General features: G+C 47.2%; 1 protein-coding gene across 3 annotated transcripts in view; it reads right to left on the bottom strand.

Annotated features, from left to right (window-relative positions):
- znrf3 (zinc and ring finger 3) overlaps nucleotides 1–15,720 on the bottom strand; it is a 285,032-nt gene extending 269,312 nt beyond the window's left edge. For 2 of the 3 annotated variants that reach the window (XM_078421273.1, XM_078421274.1), the window contains exon 1: nucleotides 15,346–15,720. In XM_078421273.1, coding sequence (XP_078277399.1) covers nucleotides 15,346–15,552 — 207 coding nt within the window. In that variant the 5' untranslated portion in view covers nucleotides 15,553–15,720. The remainder of the gene's footprint in view (nucleotides 1–15,345) is intronic. The other variant, XM_078421275.1, reaches the window with a different exon arrangement.
- Nucleotides 15,721–16,548: the final 828 nt, after the last annotated feature.

Raw genomic sequence — 16,548 nt, 5'->3', positions numbered from 1 at the left:
GCTGCATGCAAGCATGGTCGACCAGAGCAAACAGCTGACAACAATGGCAGGCAGCTTTAATGTCATGCCCCTCTCAGGAGCAACCATCAAACAAAATGCAAGAGGCAGCACTACACCTGACAAGAAACATCCTGAAAGAGCAAGACTTTAGAAGCACCTTCAAATGGCAAGGGGGTGAATTGCAGAAACTGCTGCTGGGGGGGGGGGTTCTGCACAGAGCACCTGACCACAGCACAAACAGGGAGCACCACAGCACGATGAACACAGGGATCTCCCTCCCCTTGCCTCTCCGACGCCAGGCATTGTGGGACAGAGGGGATGGAGGCACTGCTGGCCAGTTTGTGGACAGCTAACGTTCCTACAGCAAAGATAGACACCACATGCTGGTGTAGCTTAGCGGGACGGGCAGCATCTCTGGAGAGAAGGAGTGGGTGCCTTTACGGGTCAAGACCCTTCTTCAGCACGGGTCCATCTTCAACCATGAAAAACGGTCTCGACCCAAAATTTCTCTCCAGAGATGCTGCCTGTCCCGCAGAGTTACTCCAGCATTTTGGGTCTATCTTCAGTTTAAACCAGCATCTGCAGTTCCTTCCTGCACATTTCTACTGCAAAGCTGGTAGCGGATGGGAAGGCAGTTCCTTGCCTGCACTGGGTTGGGGAACGCAGCTTGACAGCACTCCTGTGGGAACCCTGATTTACTACCATGGTTGGATGACAAGTACACATGAAGTAAAGGGATGTTGGGGCGGCACGGTGGCGCAGCGGTAGAGTTGCTGCCTTACAGCGAATGCAGCGCCGGAGACTGAGGTTCGATCCTGACTACGAGTGCCGTCTTTACGGAGTTTGTACGTTCTCCCCGTGACCTGCGTGGGTTTTCTCCGAGATCTTCAGTTTCCTCCCACACTCCAAAGGCGTACAGGTATGTAGGTTAATTGACTAGGTAAATGTTAAAAAAATTGTCCCTAGTGTGTGTAGGATAGTGTTAATGTGCTGGGGATCACTGGGCGGCGCGGACTCGGTGGGCCGAAGGGCCTGTTTCCGCGCTGTATCTCTAAATCTAATTTTAAAAAATCCTAGGCATGTACTCGTGATCCTAGGCATGTACTCGTGATCATAGGCATGTACTCGTGATCCTAGGCATGTACACGTGATCCTAGGCATGTACTCGTGATCCTAGGCATGTACTCTTGTGATCCTAGGCATGTACACGTGATCCTAGGCATGTACTCGTGATCCTAGGCATGTACATGTGATCCTAGGCATGTACTCGTGATCCTAGGCATGTACATGTGATCCTAGGCATGTACATGTGATCCTGGGCATGTACTCGTGATCCTGGGCATGTACACGTGATCCTGGGCATGTACTCGTGATCCTGGGCATGTACTCGTGATCCTAGGCATGTACTCGTGATCCTAGGCATGTACATGTGATCCTAGGCATGTACTCTTGTGATCCTAGGCATGTACTCGTGATCCTAGGCATGTACTCTTGTGATCCTAGGCATGTACATGTGATCCTAGGCATGTACTCTTGTGATCCTAGGCATGTACACGTGATCATAGGCATGTACTCTTGTGATCCTGGGCATGTACTCTTGGAATTCCATCAGGAAGATCAGATTCAATGAACACACAAATGTGCAAAAGTATTCCAAGCCAAGGGAAGTATTGCAACCTGTGTTCAGTGAGGTCAATGGCTGGACAAGTTGCAGCAAACACATGTAGCTTCTGTACACAAGTAAGTTTAATTGGGACTTGTGCCCAATTTCCTTAAGTGTTTCTCTTGAGATACTTAAAAGTCCCTGACCGTGCCTCCACGTTTCCCCCTGTAACCGACCTTGCTGCAGATTGGCAATGTATTCATTTTCGCAGTCGAAACGTTGTTGATTCATGCATTGGAACTGAGCTGTTGATCCCAGCCCACCACCACAGGCTGCTGTGGAGAGAGAGTGGAGTGTGGGCTGCCTCCCAGGCTCAGAGCAGGGAGTGGGAATAAATGATTCATTTCCACGTTGGAAAGCTATGACTGCTAGCCTTCTTCCCTTTGGATTGAGGATGACTCGATTCCACTTGGCTCCGAGTGGCTGAAGGAAGCGAATGTGGGAACCGCAAGCTCGTCTGCAGTGGCACAGCCTCACAGCGCCTGAGACCCGGGTTTGATTCTGACTACGGGCGCCGTCTGTACGGAGTTTGTACGTTCTCCCTGTGACCACATGGGTTCACACGCCCACACTTCAAAGACTACAGGATTGTAGGTTAATTGGCTTGGTATAATTGTGAATTGTCTCATGTGTGCGTTAATGTGTGGGGATCGCTGGTTGACACGGAATCGGTGGGCCGAAGGGCCTGTTTCTGCACTGTATCTCTAAACTAAACTAAACTACGATGGGACAGGGTGACATGAGTGGTGTGGTGAGAGGTTCGTGAGGAGGTTGTTGTTTAGGAAATAGGTGATGTTTAGGGTCAAGACCCTTCTTCAGGGAAAGGGAAACGAGAGATATAGATGGTGATATTGAGAGGTATCGAACAAATGAATGAAAGATGTGCAAAAAAGTAACAATGATAAAGGAAACAGGCCATTGTTAGCTGTGGCTTAGGTGAAAACAAGTTACAGACAATGAGACTCAACAAGACGACTTTGAAGCTGGTACAACTTTAAAATGCATTGTGCATCAAGTTGCAACAGCTAAGGTATAAACAGTGGTTTTTTTGCTTACTGACATTTTTCAATTGAAAGATCAAAACGGAAATCCCCCCCATGTGGGCATTAGGCAGCATCTGCTATTACGGAATCAGATTGCAATGGGTAATAATGGTACAGCTTCTGGGTACTTCAGCAAGTTTCTCCAGTGACTGCGAGGAAGGTTTCCAGAGGTTGATTCCATTGGCCTTCATCTCTGCTCTCACTCCAAGGTCACAGAGCTCCTTGCAGAGCCAGCACTGATGGATGATGTCCCTGAACTCTGCCCTCTGACAGCCACAGAGTGAACACTGCTACAAGGGAGCACACATGGAGTTCAGGTGACATGCAGCCTGCTGGCAATGCCTCTCACAGTCAAATAAGACTCAGTAAGTCAGATGACATGCAGCCTGCTGGCAATGCCTCTCAGTCAAATAAGACTCAGTAAATGAGCAAATGCCAAACTGTGCCTGTCAAATGTAACCCCCCCCAGTGAAAACCGTGGGGATCGGAGGTGAGAGTGCAAGATGACAGTCTTTGTGTTTCTTTGCTCTGACAATGCTTTAAAGGTGTAATTTATACCGGATTATGATTCCTCAAAGGCACTTCTCACCCTCTGACACCTCAGCCATTCAAGCAGCTGAATTTCTATCTTCCTTTACCTGGAAGCCTATGGTAGCACTGGTTAAAGTGGTGTAAAACTACACTCAAGAACCTAATATACCAGAATGTGTATGAAGGAACTGCAGATGCTGGTTCAGACGTCTGAAGAAGGATCTCGACCCGAAACATCGCCTATACTGTCCATCTAATGTACCAGAAGTATGATACTGAGAAGTATGTCTGAAGAAGGGTCTTGACCCGAAACGTCACCCATTCCTGCTCTCCAGAGATACTGCCTGTCCTGCTCAGTTACTCCAGCATTTAGTGTCTATCTTCAGTGTAAACCCACATCTGCAGTTCCTTCCCACGCAGAAGTATGATACTTGATATGTGGCTGCACCAGGCACCATTGTTTAGTTGAACATTACAGCATTCAAGAAAAGGAACTGGTTATGAGAGAATACCGGCAAAACTATTGGACATGATGGACCTAATGTTGGGAGCAACATCAACGATGACGACCACCACAATGGGAAGGAGGTAGGAGGATTTGAAACTGGTTCACGGAGTGCAAGTCCAGAGTCATTCACAATTTGGAAGCTTTGACAAGCAACTGTTATTCACCATGTGGATGGATCAATTGTCTTCCTCATTAAATACCTGAAGAAAGGGGGATGTTAACCCAAGCTTAACATAAACTGTGTCGAGGCACTGCTGGTGGAAAGAAGTTCTTCAGGTTGTAGATTAGATCAAACGGAAACAAGGAAAGGAAGGAACACGTGCAAGGTTTAAGAGGATGGAATCGGACGGGGCATTTGAGGAATATAAGAAAGAAGGAAAGAACTCAAGAGGGCAATTAGAAGGGCCAGAGGGGGCAAAAAAAAAGGCTTTTAGAAGGTCAGATTAAAGAAAATCCCAAAGCCTTTGATACCTATATTAAAAACCAAAGGGCTACCAGGGGGAAGGTAGGACCCATCAAATATATAGAAGGGAATTGGTGCTTGGAGTCGGGGGATGTAGGTACTAAATGAGAAATTTTGCATCTGTTTTCACCAAGGAGAAGGACATGGAGGACAGTGAGATCAGTGGAGAGACTACTAATATACAAGGACAGATTGAGTTTAAGAAGGAGGAGGTGTTGGGGGGTTTTGAAGAACATTCAGGTGGATAAATCTCCAGGACATGATGGGATTTATCCCAGGTTATAAGTACAGAGCCACCACTCACACCACATCTGGGTATTCGCCAACCTAGAGCTTTGCACAAGTAAGTGAGTTTAGGACAGATGGTGTTATTAGCATAATAATCATAATTATTATATGTGAGGATCCCATGACCAGTGGGTTGATTAAAATTATAATTTATGCAATTAATAACAGTATTTACATATGTAAATACTTAAGCAATTGCATCATTTAATAGGTGTAAATTCCAAATGAGTTTGTAAGGGTTGATTTCCTTTCTAAAGGAGGATAGGTGTGTATATAAATGTAAAGGCATTTTGCAGAACGAGTTTACCATGTGGCACGGCCTCATACATTGTTGTGTCAGACTCTACCATTAGATGAGAGTTGTATAGGAAGCAACTGCAGATGCTGGTTTAAACTGAAGATAGACACAAAAAGCTAGAGTAACTCAGCGGGACAGGCAGCATCTCTGGAGAGAAGGAATGGGTGACGTTTCGGGTCGAGACCCTTCTTCAGACTAATCTTCAGATTAGACGAGTTATTGGCTTCAATAACGGATGATCTGTTTATAGCTCAAACTCTGTCTCGTGGACAATGTTTGCAGCAATAGAAAGAAACACAGAAACAGCACATTTACCATGTGCAGCCACAGCACATTGACCAGTGGCTACTACGAGAGGGAGAAGCAAATTTAAAAAAAGACATGATCAAATTAAACTAGCACAATATGCTGAAATCAAAGGGATGCCACTAAAGAAGGAATGCAAACACTTTTTTTGAAAGGAAAAGAATGCTTAACCAAGAGGCGCACTGAACAGAGTGCAGAGCCAATCTTGCACCGTAGCCAGAGATCTGAAGAAACCCATCTTTTTTCTGAAGGCATGGTCTCTTTGTTAGTGCAATTGGGCCAACCAGCCTGTATTCTTCAGTCTGAAGAAGGGTCTCGACCTGAAACATCACCCATTCCTTCTTTCCAGAGATGCTGCCTGTCCCACTGAGTTACTCCAGCACTTTGTGTTAGTCTGTATTATATATTGGTAAGCATTAGTTGGATATTCAAGTGTGCATGCCCACCCACTTCTCTCTCAAGCACGCACGCACATGAACACACACACCAACCAGTATCGATCACTAAACAACATTTAGAGTTGACTTCCCCTTTCTAGTTACTTAATGCAGAAACTCAAAGGTACGTACATCCTCCCTGTGATTGCCTGGGGTTTCTCCTAGAGCTCCTACAGGTTTGTCGGTTAATTGGCTTTGGTAAAATTTGTAAATAATCCGTAGTGTGTAGGATAGTGCTAGTAAATGGGAGTCGCTGGTTAGTGCAGACTCGGTGTGGTTAGTGCGGGGCGAAGGTCCCGTTTCTGCACTGTATATCTAAACTAAACATATAATATTTTTAATCATGGACAGGTTGAAATGAGCATTAGCATCTGTCCATCTGCGAGAGATGGCGATGTGGCTTTGGTGACATTGTCCCGCTGGGAGAGGGGAATGTTTATCTGTAATGGCACGTCTGACTGTGGCTGACTGGCACTATCCTTGGCAGGCAGGCGTTCCCACATGTTGGCCCTGGCCGCTGGATTGGGGAGTGTGTTCCCATTGCCGATGACCATTTTGTGGTGTTGATGCCTAGCCTCCAGGGTCTTGAACCACATGCCATCGTCGTGCTTCATACCCACTTGGAGGTCCTCTCTCCGCCTCCCTTGGTCCTCACAGCCACTTCCCAGTTGTCATATCTGTGTTAATCGTATCCTGGCAGCGAACCATTGGTCTTCTTCTTGGCCTGTGTGCATTGGTCACCTCCCCCTATGTGTCCATTTCCCACCCTGTGTTCATGTCCATGCCAGCGTAGAAACATCTGCTTGAGGATCGCAGGGATGCTGGACATGTTGGTCAGGGAGAGGACAGATTCATTGGTGATTTTGTCCTGGATGTGACGAAGATGGCCAAATGAAAATTATTCCGTTTCCGTTCTTGATGTCCTAGCTTCACTGCTGTACAGTGACGTGTTCAGGATGCACACTTTGTAGACAGTTATCCTGGTCTGGATTGTCAGTTTCCTGTTCTTCCATGCCCACTTTGTTAGCCTCATAAAGTTGGTTGCTGAATGTTCCTATCCGTGAGTTAATATCCTCATCCAGAGGGAGCCAATCAGTCACTGTAGATCCTCAGTAGGTGGACTTGCTGACTGTTTTCAGAGGAGTGGTATCAGGGGGGAGTTGAGTGCTCTGACCATCACAACAGCCTTCTTAACGTTGATTGTTAGTCGGTGTTCATTGCAAGCCTGAGACAGTTTGTCCATTAGCCCCTGTAGTCCTTTTCCTGTTGGGATGATGAGTGCAGCATCATCAGCATACAGGAGTCCCCGTAGAGGCACAGTCCCTGCTTTCACCCTTGTTGGATTGAAGAGCTTCCCTCGCTTGGCTATGAAGATACACTCCTTCCATGTGTTGGGTAGGCAGAGGGCAGAAGGGCAGATGGGATCGTGATCAACAGAGTGGAATACTTGCTTCACTCCCCTTGCCATGGGGAAGCTGTCCGATGTCACGCCATCAAGTTGCGCTGTACCATGCATATATTCCCATGCACGTTCCCATACACGTGCCCATGCACATTCTCATATTCCCATGCACATTCCCATGGGAGAGGACTGAGTGAGTGTGCCGGTGATTCAAGGGGGATGGCATTCCCTGAAACTTCTCTGTCGCTGGCAGCACTGTGACCTGCAAACCCTGGACTAAAGCCAAATACCAACACAGATCTGCCCTGGGACCTGCAGGATATACCCCCAATGTTTATTCCACCACACTCCTGCTATCAAAGAGCGAGCATAATCCTGCAAACGGACTTCTTTGCAGGGATGAGAAGCCGCAAGCTTGTTAACAGAGTGATTTCATTGGGACAACAGACAGACACCTTTAATTCAGAAGTGGCTTCTTTTCATTTCAGCACTTTTGGCGAAGGAACATATCCAAAAAAGAGTGATGCGGAGCTGCCTAGAAGTATTTAAAAAGTGCTGCAAAACAGGCTCTGTGACATGACAACGTTGGCACCACTCACCACTCGCCTCCAGCAGTGTGAACTCTCACACGCAAACCTGAGCAACGTTAATGACAATCACAGCTGCACACGTCAAACTGCACCCTGCTCGTTGAAAGAGTTACTTTAAAAAAAATACAGGAGACCTTTCCCCACAGAAGCAAACGTTAAAGATTGTGGGTTTCAATGTCTAATTTGCAACAGCAACAATTGTAATCCCAAGCACACATTAATGGAACAAACTATGTGCACTATGTGCATATAGTGCCCCACGTGACATGTCATGGCAGAGTCGATACATGGGCTATTGATTTAAACTGCTACCTGAAGACACCATGTGGAGGCAGGACAGTGTAAACAGATAAACAGAAAGCATTGAAGAGCTGCCAGTACTTTCCCATTTCTCATGCCAAACCAATCTCCTTTGAAACCAACAAAATGACACCCAGTGCTGATCACCACAGCATCTTACCATTCCCCCTGCAATCCCTCAATGGTAACACTTCCATTTATTGAGTGTCCTAATTGTGGTGAAACTATCCGTGGGCTGGTATTGCAGTAGACCTTGCAATAGGGGCAACATATTCATGGGAGAACAGCATCACTTCCAATCCAGAGACCCTATTTCACCCAAACTCCACAACTGCATATGTGTAGAAAGGAACTGCAGATGCTGGTTCACTCCAAAGATAGACACAAAGTGCTGGAGTAACTCAGTGGGTCAGGCAGCATCTCTGGTGAAAAGGAATACGTGACGTTTCAGGTTGAGACCCTTCATCAGTCTGGCGAAGGTCTGAAGAAGTGGTCTCGACCCAAAACGTCACCTATTCCTTTTCACCAGAGAAGCTGTCTGACCCGCTGAGTTACACCAGCATTTTGTGTCTTTCTTCCACAACCGCATATTTTGCAGTGGAATCATTGGGTCATTACCACAAGTAGAAAATTGTATTTTGCTCTGCTTACAACTTCTCCGAGGGTCTGTCATAAACAGCCTACGATTCGTATTGCAACGATGCAGCAATGGGATCATGCATTAACTGCAAGTAAACACAAGTCCTCAGCTAGCAATAGATTGCCTTGCGGAGAAGACACCTGGTAGACTTGACCCACAGTTTAGAATATGAGAGGGTGAGCTGATTGAAAGAAATAATATTCTTAAAGGGCTTCACAGGAGTGGAACCAGTTTTTCTTTCTACTAGCTTTGCGTGGAACATACGCGAAGATTGAGTGAAACAATTTGTTGGGTTGCTCCATGATTAAAAGATGTACTGAAAACTTGGCATCTTTGACGGGGCTGCCTGACTGATGAACAAAAAACATCAAAGTCTCTAGATAGGACACCAAATGCTGGAATTAATGCTTTCGGGTCGAGAACCTTCTTTGGACTGGTGAATGATCTGAAGAAGGGTCTCGACCCAAAACATCACCCGTTCCTTCTCACCAGAGATGCTGCCTGTCCTGCTGGGTTACTCCAGCATTTGGTGTCTATCTTTGGTGTAAACTGGCATCTGCAGTTCCTCTCTAAACATTAAGGTCAAGTGGATGATCTACCTTCTTTTGGAACATAGTATCTTCAGAAGGAGGAAAAGGAAAAAAAATATTGGAGGTAAAAATAGAACCTCAGTAGACTTACAACTCATTAACTCCTGATTATATAAACACATGCTGCACCTAAATATACCAACGGCGAAATTGAACTTGAAAAGCAATTTGCATGTATATAATAATTTTTCCATAATTAAAACCCCTAAAGTCCTTCATAGGAGTGTTGGAATGTCGACAAAAAAGGGTGTAATTTAAGTAAAAACCTGGTGAGCAGATTTTAAGAAACTTCTTAAAAGAGAATAGTGAGCCTCGATTCAGAGTTACAGAGTCAGAGAGCTAGACATCATGGATCGAATGACTGATGGTGTTATGAAGAATGCAGAGTTGTGTCATCTGCAGGATACATAATTAGCAAAAATTAAAGGAACTCTCCTGAGGGTTTATTGTGGGAGGAAATCACAGAAACAGTTTGAAGACACTTCGGAATGGCAAGGTGGAATGGCAAACACATTTTTCACTTGTTAATTGGACCTGAAGTTGTGCAATACCTTAGGCCAATTAAAAGCAAAAAATGACTGACAGTAATTGAAAAAAGGGAAATTATCTGTTGCTTTAGACCACTTGGAATGCAGTCGTTTTTCTACTGAAATGACACTTTCATCTCTGCATAATTAATGCCTGAACAATTTCCAACAGAATATTGTTGAGTGGAACGATGTTAACAAAACACTGCTGAAATGTGTGGGCACATAGTAACTGGACACCTCACTTGGGGCAACCATGCATGCAATGGAGCTGTGTGAACACTTCCACTCAAAGGATAACAGATAGAGGAAATGTAACTTTGAAAAGTGCACAACGAAAAGTAAAAAGTGAATGGGCACCAGAAAGAACACCAGGTTTCTCACTCTCCCCAAACTAACACACCTGCGTGACATCTTCGCAAGCAGAGTTTTGCGCCTCTATGCCTACAACTTTAAAAAATCTCACACATACACACACATATTCACACACACACACACCTATACACACCTGTATACAGACACATATATGCACACACACACACACGTATACACGCAGACACATATATGCACACACACATATATATACACATATATATGCAGACACATATATACACACACACACACATATATGCACACACACACTTATATGCACAAGCACACACTTATATGCCCATACATACTATATGCACCGGCACACACTTATTTCATATTTATTTTCATATTTCAGATACAGCGCGGAAACAGGCCTTTTCGGCCCACCAGGTCCGCGCCGCCCAGCGATCCCCGCACATTAACACTATCCTACACACACTAGGGACAATTTTTACATTTACCCAGTCAATTAACCTACATACCTGTATGTCTTTGGAGTGTGGGAGGAAACCGAAGATCTCGGAGAAAACCCACGCAGGTCACGGGGAGAACGTAGCCTGAACTTATATGCACACACATACTTATATGCCCACACACGTATATGCACACACACACTTATATGCACACACACACTTATATGCACACACACACTTATATGCATACATACACTTATATGCACACACACACACAAAAATTCCCAATGCCTTCTGTTGTCCAAAGGAGCCAAATATTTTGAAAGGAGATGCAAATTACCAACCAACAAAGGCAGCTGAAGGTTGAGATAGCCAAAGGCAGATAGTCATCTTAGGAGCTTCAAAGAAAAAATAAAATAAAAGTGGGAAGAGTTAGGTGTGTGCACAAATGCTGCCATTGTGAGAGGATAATCAGAGCCCAGCCAACACTGTGAGCACTGCACTGTCGTTTACACGGTCACATTTCCTGCATGTCTCTGCACACCCCCTCAGCTTGTGTCGGACCCACTGAATGTCCCACAGCTAGAAGCCCGCTGTGCAGAGATGCAAAGAGTCCCCACCCCTCTCAGAAGCTTAATAAAAAAACAGTGGCTATTCTAAAATATCACATTTCACAAATCATTCAAGGACCTCCAGCTAAATGTAATATTTTGAATGGTGCATGCTGGAATATTCCTTCTCTCCAGATGCTGCCTGCCCTGCCCGCTGAGTTACTCCTGTATTTTGTGTCTCTCCATCAAAGTGGTTGGTGACTAACAATGAAAAATATGAATCAAAGAAAAATACTGTTGGAATCATCCAGCAGGTCTGGTTACAACTCCAACCCGAAACATTGACTCGTGTCCTCTTCCCACAGGTGCGGCCTGACTTTTTGTGGGTTCACTCTATTTCTGTTCTATTTTAATGTTCAGATAAATTGAATCCACCGCTTATAGCCATGTCAACCATTCCACTGCAGGTGGTGAGGACTTGGTGAGGTCACCAGGTTCAGGGGCACCCCAGTAGAAATGCCTACGAAATGTCCAGGAAGGAACTGCAGGTGCTGGTTTACACCGAAGATCGACACAAAATGCTGCAGTAACTCTGAGGGACAGGCAGCATCTCTGGAGAGAAGAAATGGGTGACGTTTCAAGTCTGGATAAGGGTCTCAACCCGAAACATCACCCTTATGTGGCCCTCATGGCTAAAGGGATCAGGGGGTATGGAGAGAAGGCAGGTACAGGTTACTGAGCTGGATGATCAGCCATGATCATATTGAATGGCGGTGCAGGCTCAAAGGGCCGAATGGCCTACTCCTGCACCTATTTTCTATGTTTCTATTCCTTCTCTCCAGAGATGCTGCCTGACCCGCTGAGGTACTCCAACTCTTTTGTCTATCTGTGGTTTAAACCAGCATCTACAGTTCCTTCCTACATATTAAAACCAGAGAGAGGGTTAGATTTAGCTCTTAGGGCTTGTGAAATCAAGGGATATGGGGAGAAAGCAGGAACTGGGTACTGAGTGTGGACGATCAGCCATGATCACAATGAATGGCGGTGATGGCTCGAAGGGCCGAATGGCCTCCTCCTGCACCTATTTTCAATGTTTCTATAAACACTAGTGCTGGTCTGGGGGATAGACTGGAGCAGAGAGCACCATGCTGTCGATGGCCGAGAGCCCTGGGGAGGAAATCGCACCCGGGAACCGAGAGGAAATTGTGTGTCGCCAGATACAACCGTTGCACCTTCTCTCTTTGATCAGAACGATTTTAGCCGCAGTAAATGAGCGGATTATTCACACAGATGATACATACTAAGCTTTAGGACACTCAGAAACCGGTCTGACCTTGAGAATACCCCACCTCCTAAGCGCTTGTCGTTCATGTAGCGAGCGCACTATTAGCAGTTAACAAATCAACGTCTATCTGGCAGGCGAATGCTTCACAGAGAGTTGGTCCCTGTCGCCGCCGTCAGTCCCCCCAGCCCGACCTGTGTGTGCAATTCATTCCCATACAAACCTCCGGCAAACTGGAGATTTTAAAGATTGTTTTTTTTATTTTCTATTGCTGAAAACCCAGCCTGATTGTTTGTTAATCTTCCTGCAGTCAGTCACCAGCTCCGCGCAGGTTGTGTGTGTGTGTGTGTGTGTGTGTGTGTGTGTGTGTGTGTGTGTGTGTGTGTGTGTGTGTAAATCCTCCTTTGATGTCTGAATTGGGATTACTTTGATGTTCGGCTCGACAAAGCGGATTTAACTGCTGCCTTTGAAGGCGAAAGCAGTTTCAACGTCGCGAAGATAGTTATTAAATCGTAGCCAGAAGCTCATGTCACACTTACTTCTGAAACAAAAATGTAAGGCAAGTCTTCAAGTGTCAGGTGCTTGTCGATTTCAGGCCAACCTCACCCCCCACACATCTCTCATCCCGTCCCCTGCCAACCCCACCAAGCTCTCCCCCACCGTGCCTCAAAACACCCACTGCCACCGAGACACACGACCAACTGGACATGTACACGCCATGAATGAATGAACTGCAGGCGCTGAATTACACCGACGATAGACACAGAATGCTGGAGTAACTCAGCGAGACAGGCATAGAAATGCAAACATGGACAATAGGTGCAGGAATAAGCCATTCGGCTCTTCGAGCCAGCACCGCCATTCAATATGATCACGACTGATCATTCTTAATCAGTACCCCGTTCCGGCTTTTTTCCCCCATATCCCTTAATTCCGTTAGCCCGAAGAACTACACCTAACTATCTCTTGAATACATCCAGTGAATTGGCCTCCACTGCCTTCTGTGGCAGAGAATTCCACAGATTCACAACCCTCTGGGTGAAAATGTTTTTCCTCATCTCAGTCCTAAATGGCCTACCCCTTATTCTTAAACTGTGTGACCCCCTGGTTCTGGACTCCCCCAACATGGGGAACATTTGTCCTGCATCTGGCAGCATCTCTGGAGAGAAGGAATGGGTGACGTTTTGGGTCGAGACCCTTCTTCAGACTGTGGAGCGTCACCCATTCCATCTCTCCAGAGATGCTGCCTGTCCCACTGAGTTTTGTGTTTATCTTTAGAAGACATGGCAATGGGAAGCGACATTACTATAAGTTAGTTGAAAGTTGTTTCGCCCCCATAGGTAGTTTGAGAATGATTTATTTTCCAATCTGTCTGTTTTCACCAGTTCTGTTCTCAACTGCTCGCCATTTCAAAGACTTGAATATAAACGTCTGACTAATTATGATGTTTGCCATTTAAAACAACACTAACACAGGGCAGGGCAGGTTTGATCGGGATGAGTCGGCGAGGATCCGTCTCACGCCCCACAGCTGGAACAATACATAAACAATAGGGGTTTTATTTAAATCTTGGGGTGGGGATTGAGTTACAAAGCGATTTCCAAGAGGTGCCTCCACTAGGGGAGCGCACTGTCACACACACACACACACACACACACACACACACACACACACACACAGTGGATGGAACCAGCTACTTTGACCAGGCGAGGAGCGATTCTAAATCACAATGTCGCGCTGCGTTGGAAGTGATCGCGGAACAGACATGAAACGCCTGAAACTCACGAGGTGAAGGGCGGCGCAAAACAACCCCTTCACCCGCGCTCACACACACACACCCACGCTCACACACACACACACACACCCCGCGGGAACTATCCCCTCTCACCGAATTAAAACTAAACCTACACTCAGAACGCAGCGAATCAAAATGCAACGAAAAACCCAACTAATATTGCTTTTTAAAACCAGATAACCCCAGTCATCTGGTGCTGCCTGGGAATGAATAAGACGCTCACATCTCCAACCAGTGCAACTCTGGAAGCGGGGGCTGGGTGGGTGGGTTGGAGACCAGATACATTGCTCCCAGCCAGGGCTGTGACCGACAGACAGACCAGACCGACCACACGTTCTGCACTCTGGTGGGACGTGTGTTGAAACACCGGGAAGTACAACGTGGTAGTGGGATTATTGAGTGGAGTTGGAATCACTTGCACTCGCCCGCTCCCCACGTGTGTGTGAAGGCAGGGAGCCGTGAGCCAGCGATGGGCCCGGTGTTCATTCACTACAAAGACACGCACAATGTAACAGCAGCAGCATCGATATATTCAACATCAGCAAAGCACAACGCAAATGCACTCAGAGAAACACCTCCCGGGGAACAGCAACTCCACTGCATTTATGTGTTTCTGACAAAGATGGTTCAAGAAAAACTTGCCAGCAAACTTGGTGTGTGTAGTGGTAGTGTTGTGGTGTGTGTAGTGGGGTGGGTAGTGGGGTGGGTAGTGGGGTGTGTAGTGTGGGTAATGGTGTGGGTAGTGGTGTGGGTAGTGGGGTGTGTAGTGGGGTGTGTAGTGGGGTGTGTAGTGGGGTGGGTAGTGGGGTGTGTAGTGGTGTGTGTAGTGGTGTGTGTAGTGGTAGTGTTGTGGTGTGTGTAGTGGGGTGGGTAGTGGTGTGGGTAGTGGGGTGGGTAGTGGGGTGTGTAGTGTGGGTAATGGTGTGGGTAGTGGTGTGGGTAGTGGTGTGGGTAGTGGGGTGTGTAGTGTGGGTAATGGTGTGGGTAGTGGTGTGGGTAGTGGTGTGGGTAGTGGGGTGTGTAGTGGAGTGTGTAGTGGGGTGTGTAGTGGGGTGTGTAGTGGAGTGTGTAGTGGGGTGTGTAGTGGGGTGTGTAGTGGTGTGTGCAGGGGCCAGTGGGGTTAGACCAGGCGCGGGTAGCCTGGGGCTTCAAGTCCTGCCCGTCCACCACATAAGCGATGTGTGTTGTGCATTTGAACCCACGTTCACGCCGCCCCTCTCCGCCAGCGGGCCACGACCGGAGCCATCTTGTGGAGTGAATAACCACTGCGCTAAACTTTGTCAAACAGTGTGTGTGTGCACTTGGCCGGGGGGGGGGGGGGGGATGGGGGTCGCTGTGGCTTTTACCTGCACGATCTCTCCCTCCGCGCTGATGGTGGCTCCGGCCCGGGAGAAGCGGCCCTGCAAGTCGGTGGTAAAAGTTGTATATTCACCATTGGAACTGGACTCGAAGAGCACCACTTCCACAAAGGCAGTCTCCATGGCACCAACCCGCAAGCCCACTGCCGCCACGACCAGGAGCACAGGCATCCACTCCGACCCACTCAACATCATCTTGCCGGCTGCACGGCCTCTGATCCCCACATATTCCCCAGCGGGTGACCCCTCCTGCCCTGGGACCCGCCGCTAGACCCTCTCCTGTCGCCACAAGGACAACTTCTGTTTGTCTTCTTGTTCTTGCTCCTAAAGTGGAAGCAACGCTAACGATGAAGCAAAGGCGGGCGGGCGGGCGGGCGGGCGGGCGGGCGGGCGGGTGGATGAGTGAGTGGATGGTTGTTGTGGTGATGTGTAGCGTTCCCGGAGCAGCAATGACACCACTCTGCGCTCTCTCTCCTCTCCTCTCTCCACTCTCTCCTCACTAGCTCCACAAGGCGGCACCCCGCTTTGATCCAACACGTGATCCATGTAGGGTTATCCCCACCCACCAATCTCTGACCTCTTTACTTTCACGGCGCAAAACAACAACTTGGACGTGTTTTGTTTGGGGGGGGTTGGGGGTGGGATGAGATTGTAAGAAAGTGAGGAGCTTGCTTTGGCAGAGACTCTTACATCACTGCACGCCAGGGTGGCGAGTCCTGGTCGCACCCACCCACCCACCCACCCACCCACACACACACACACCCACCCGGCTCCCGCCTGCAAATCCAGCACCAAATCCAGCAGACACGATTGCCAGAGGGAGATTTTAACATTCAAGGATTTTTAAAAAAAATCCCGCTGCATTCCAAAGCTTTACGAATGTGTTGCAGACAGAGTTGGCAGTAACACCTGTAGAACAGACCAGGCGCTCCACGCGTTCTGTGACCGCGATTCTTGCATTGGACCCGCTTTAGAGGCTGTTTTAGAATCAAATTCCACAGTTACTCTCAAAAGATAGAGAACAGCCGCCGCCGAGCAGGGTGAAGGGCAATCTTTGACAAAGTTGGCTTTGACACAAGGCCGAAATACCTCTTCTGGTTTCATGCCAACGTGGTAGACACATGACAGATTTTAGGGTGAATTGTACACGAGTGAAATTATTGTTTTCTAATACTTAAATATGTAGCACAG

This window comes from Rhinoraja longicauda, chromosome 25, assembly GCF_053455715.1.
Source record: "Rhinoraja longicauda isolate Sanriku21f chromosome 25, sRhiLon1.1, whole genome shotgun sequence".
Lineage (NCBI taxonomy): Eukaryota > Metazoa > Chordata > Chondrichthyes > Rajiformes > Arhynchobatidae > Rhinoraja > Rhinoraja longicauda.
Note: the sequence above shows the minus strand (reverse complement) of the source record. Positions and strands in the feature narration are given on the sequence as shown.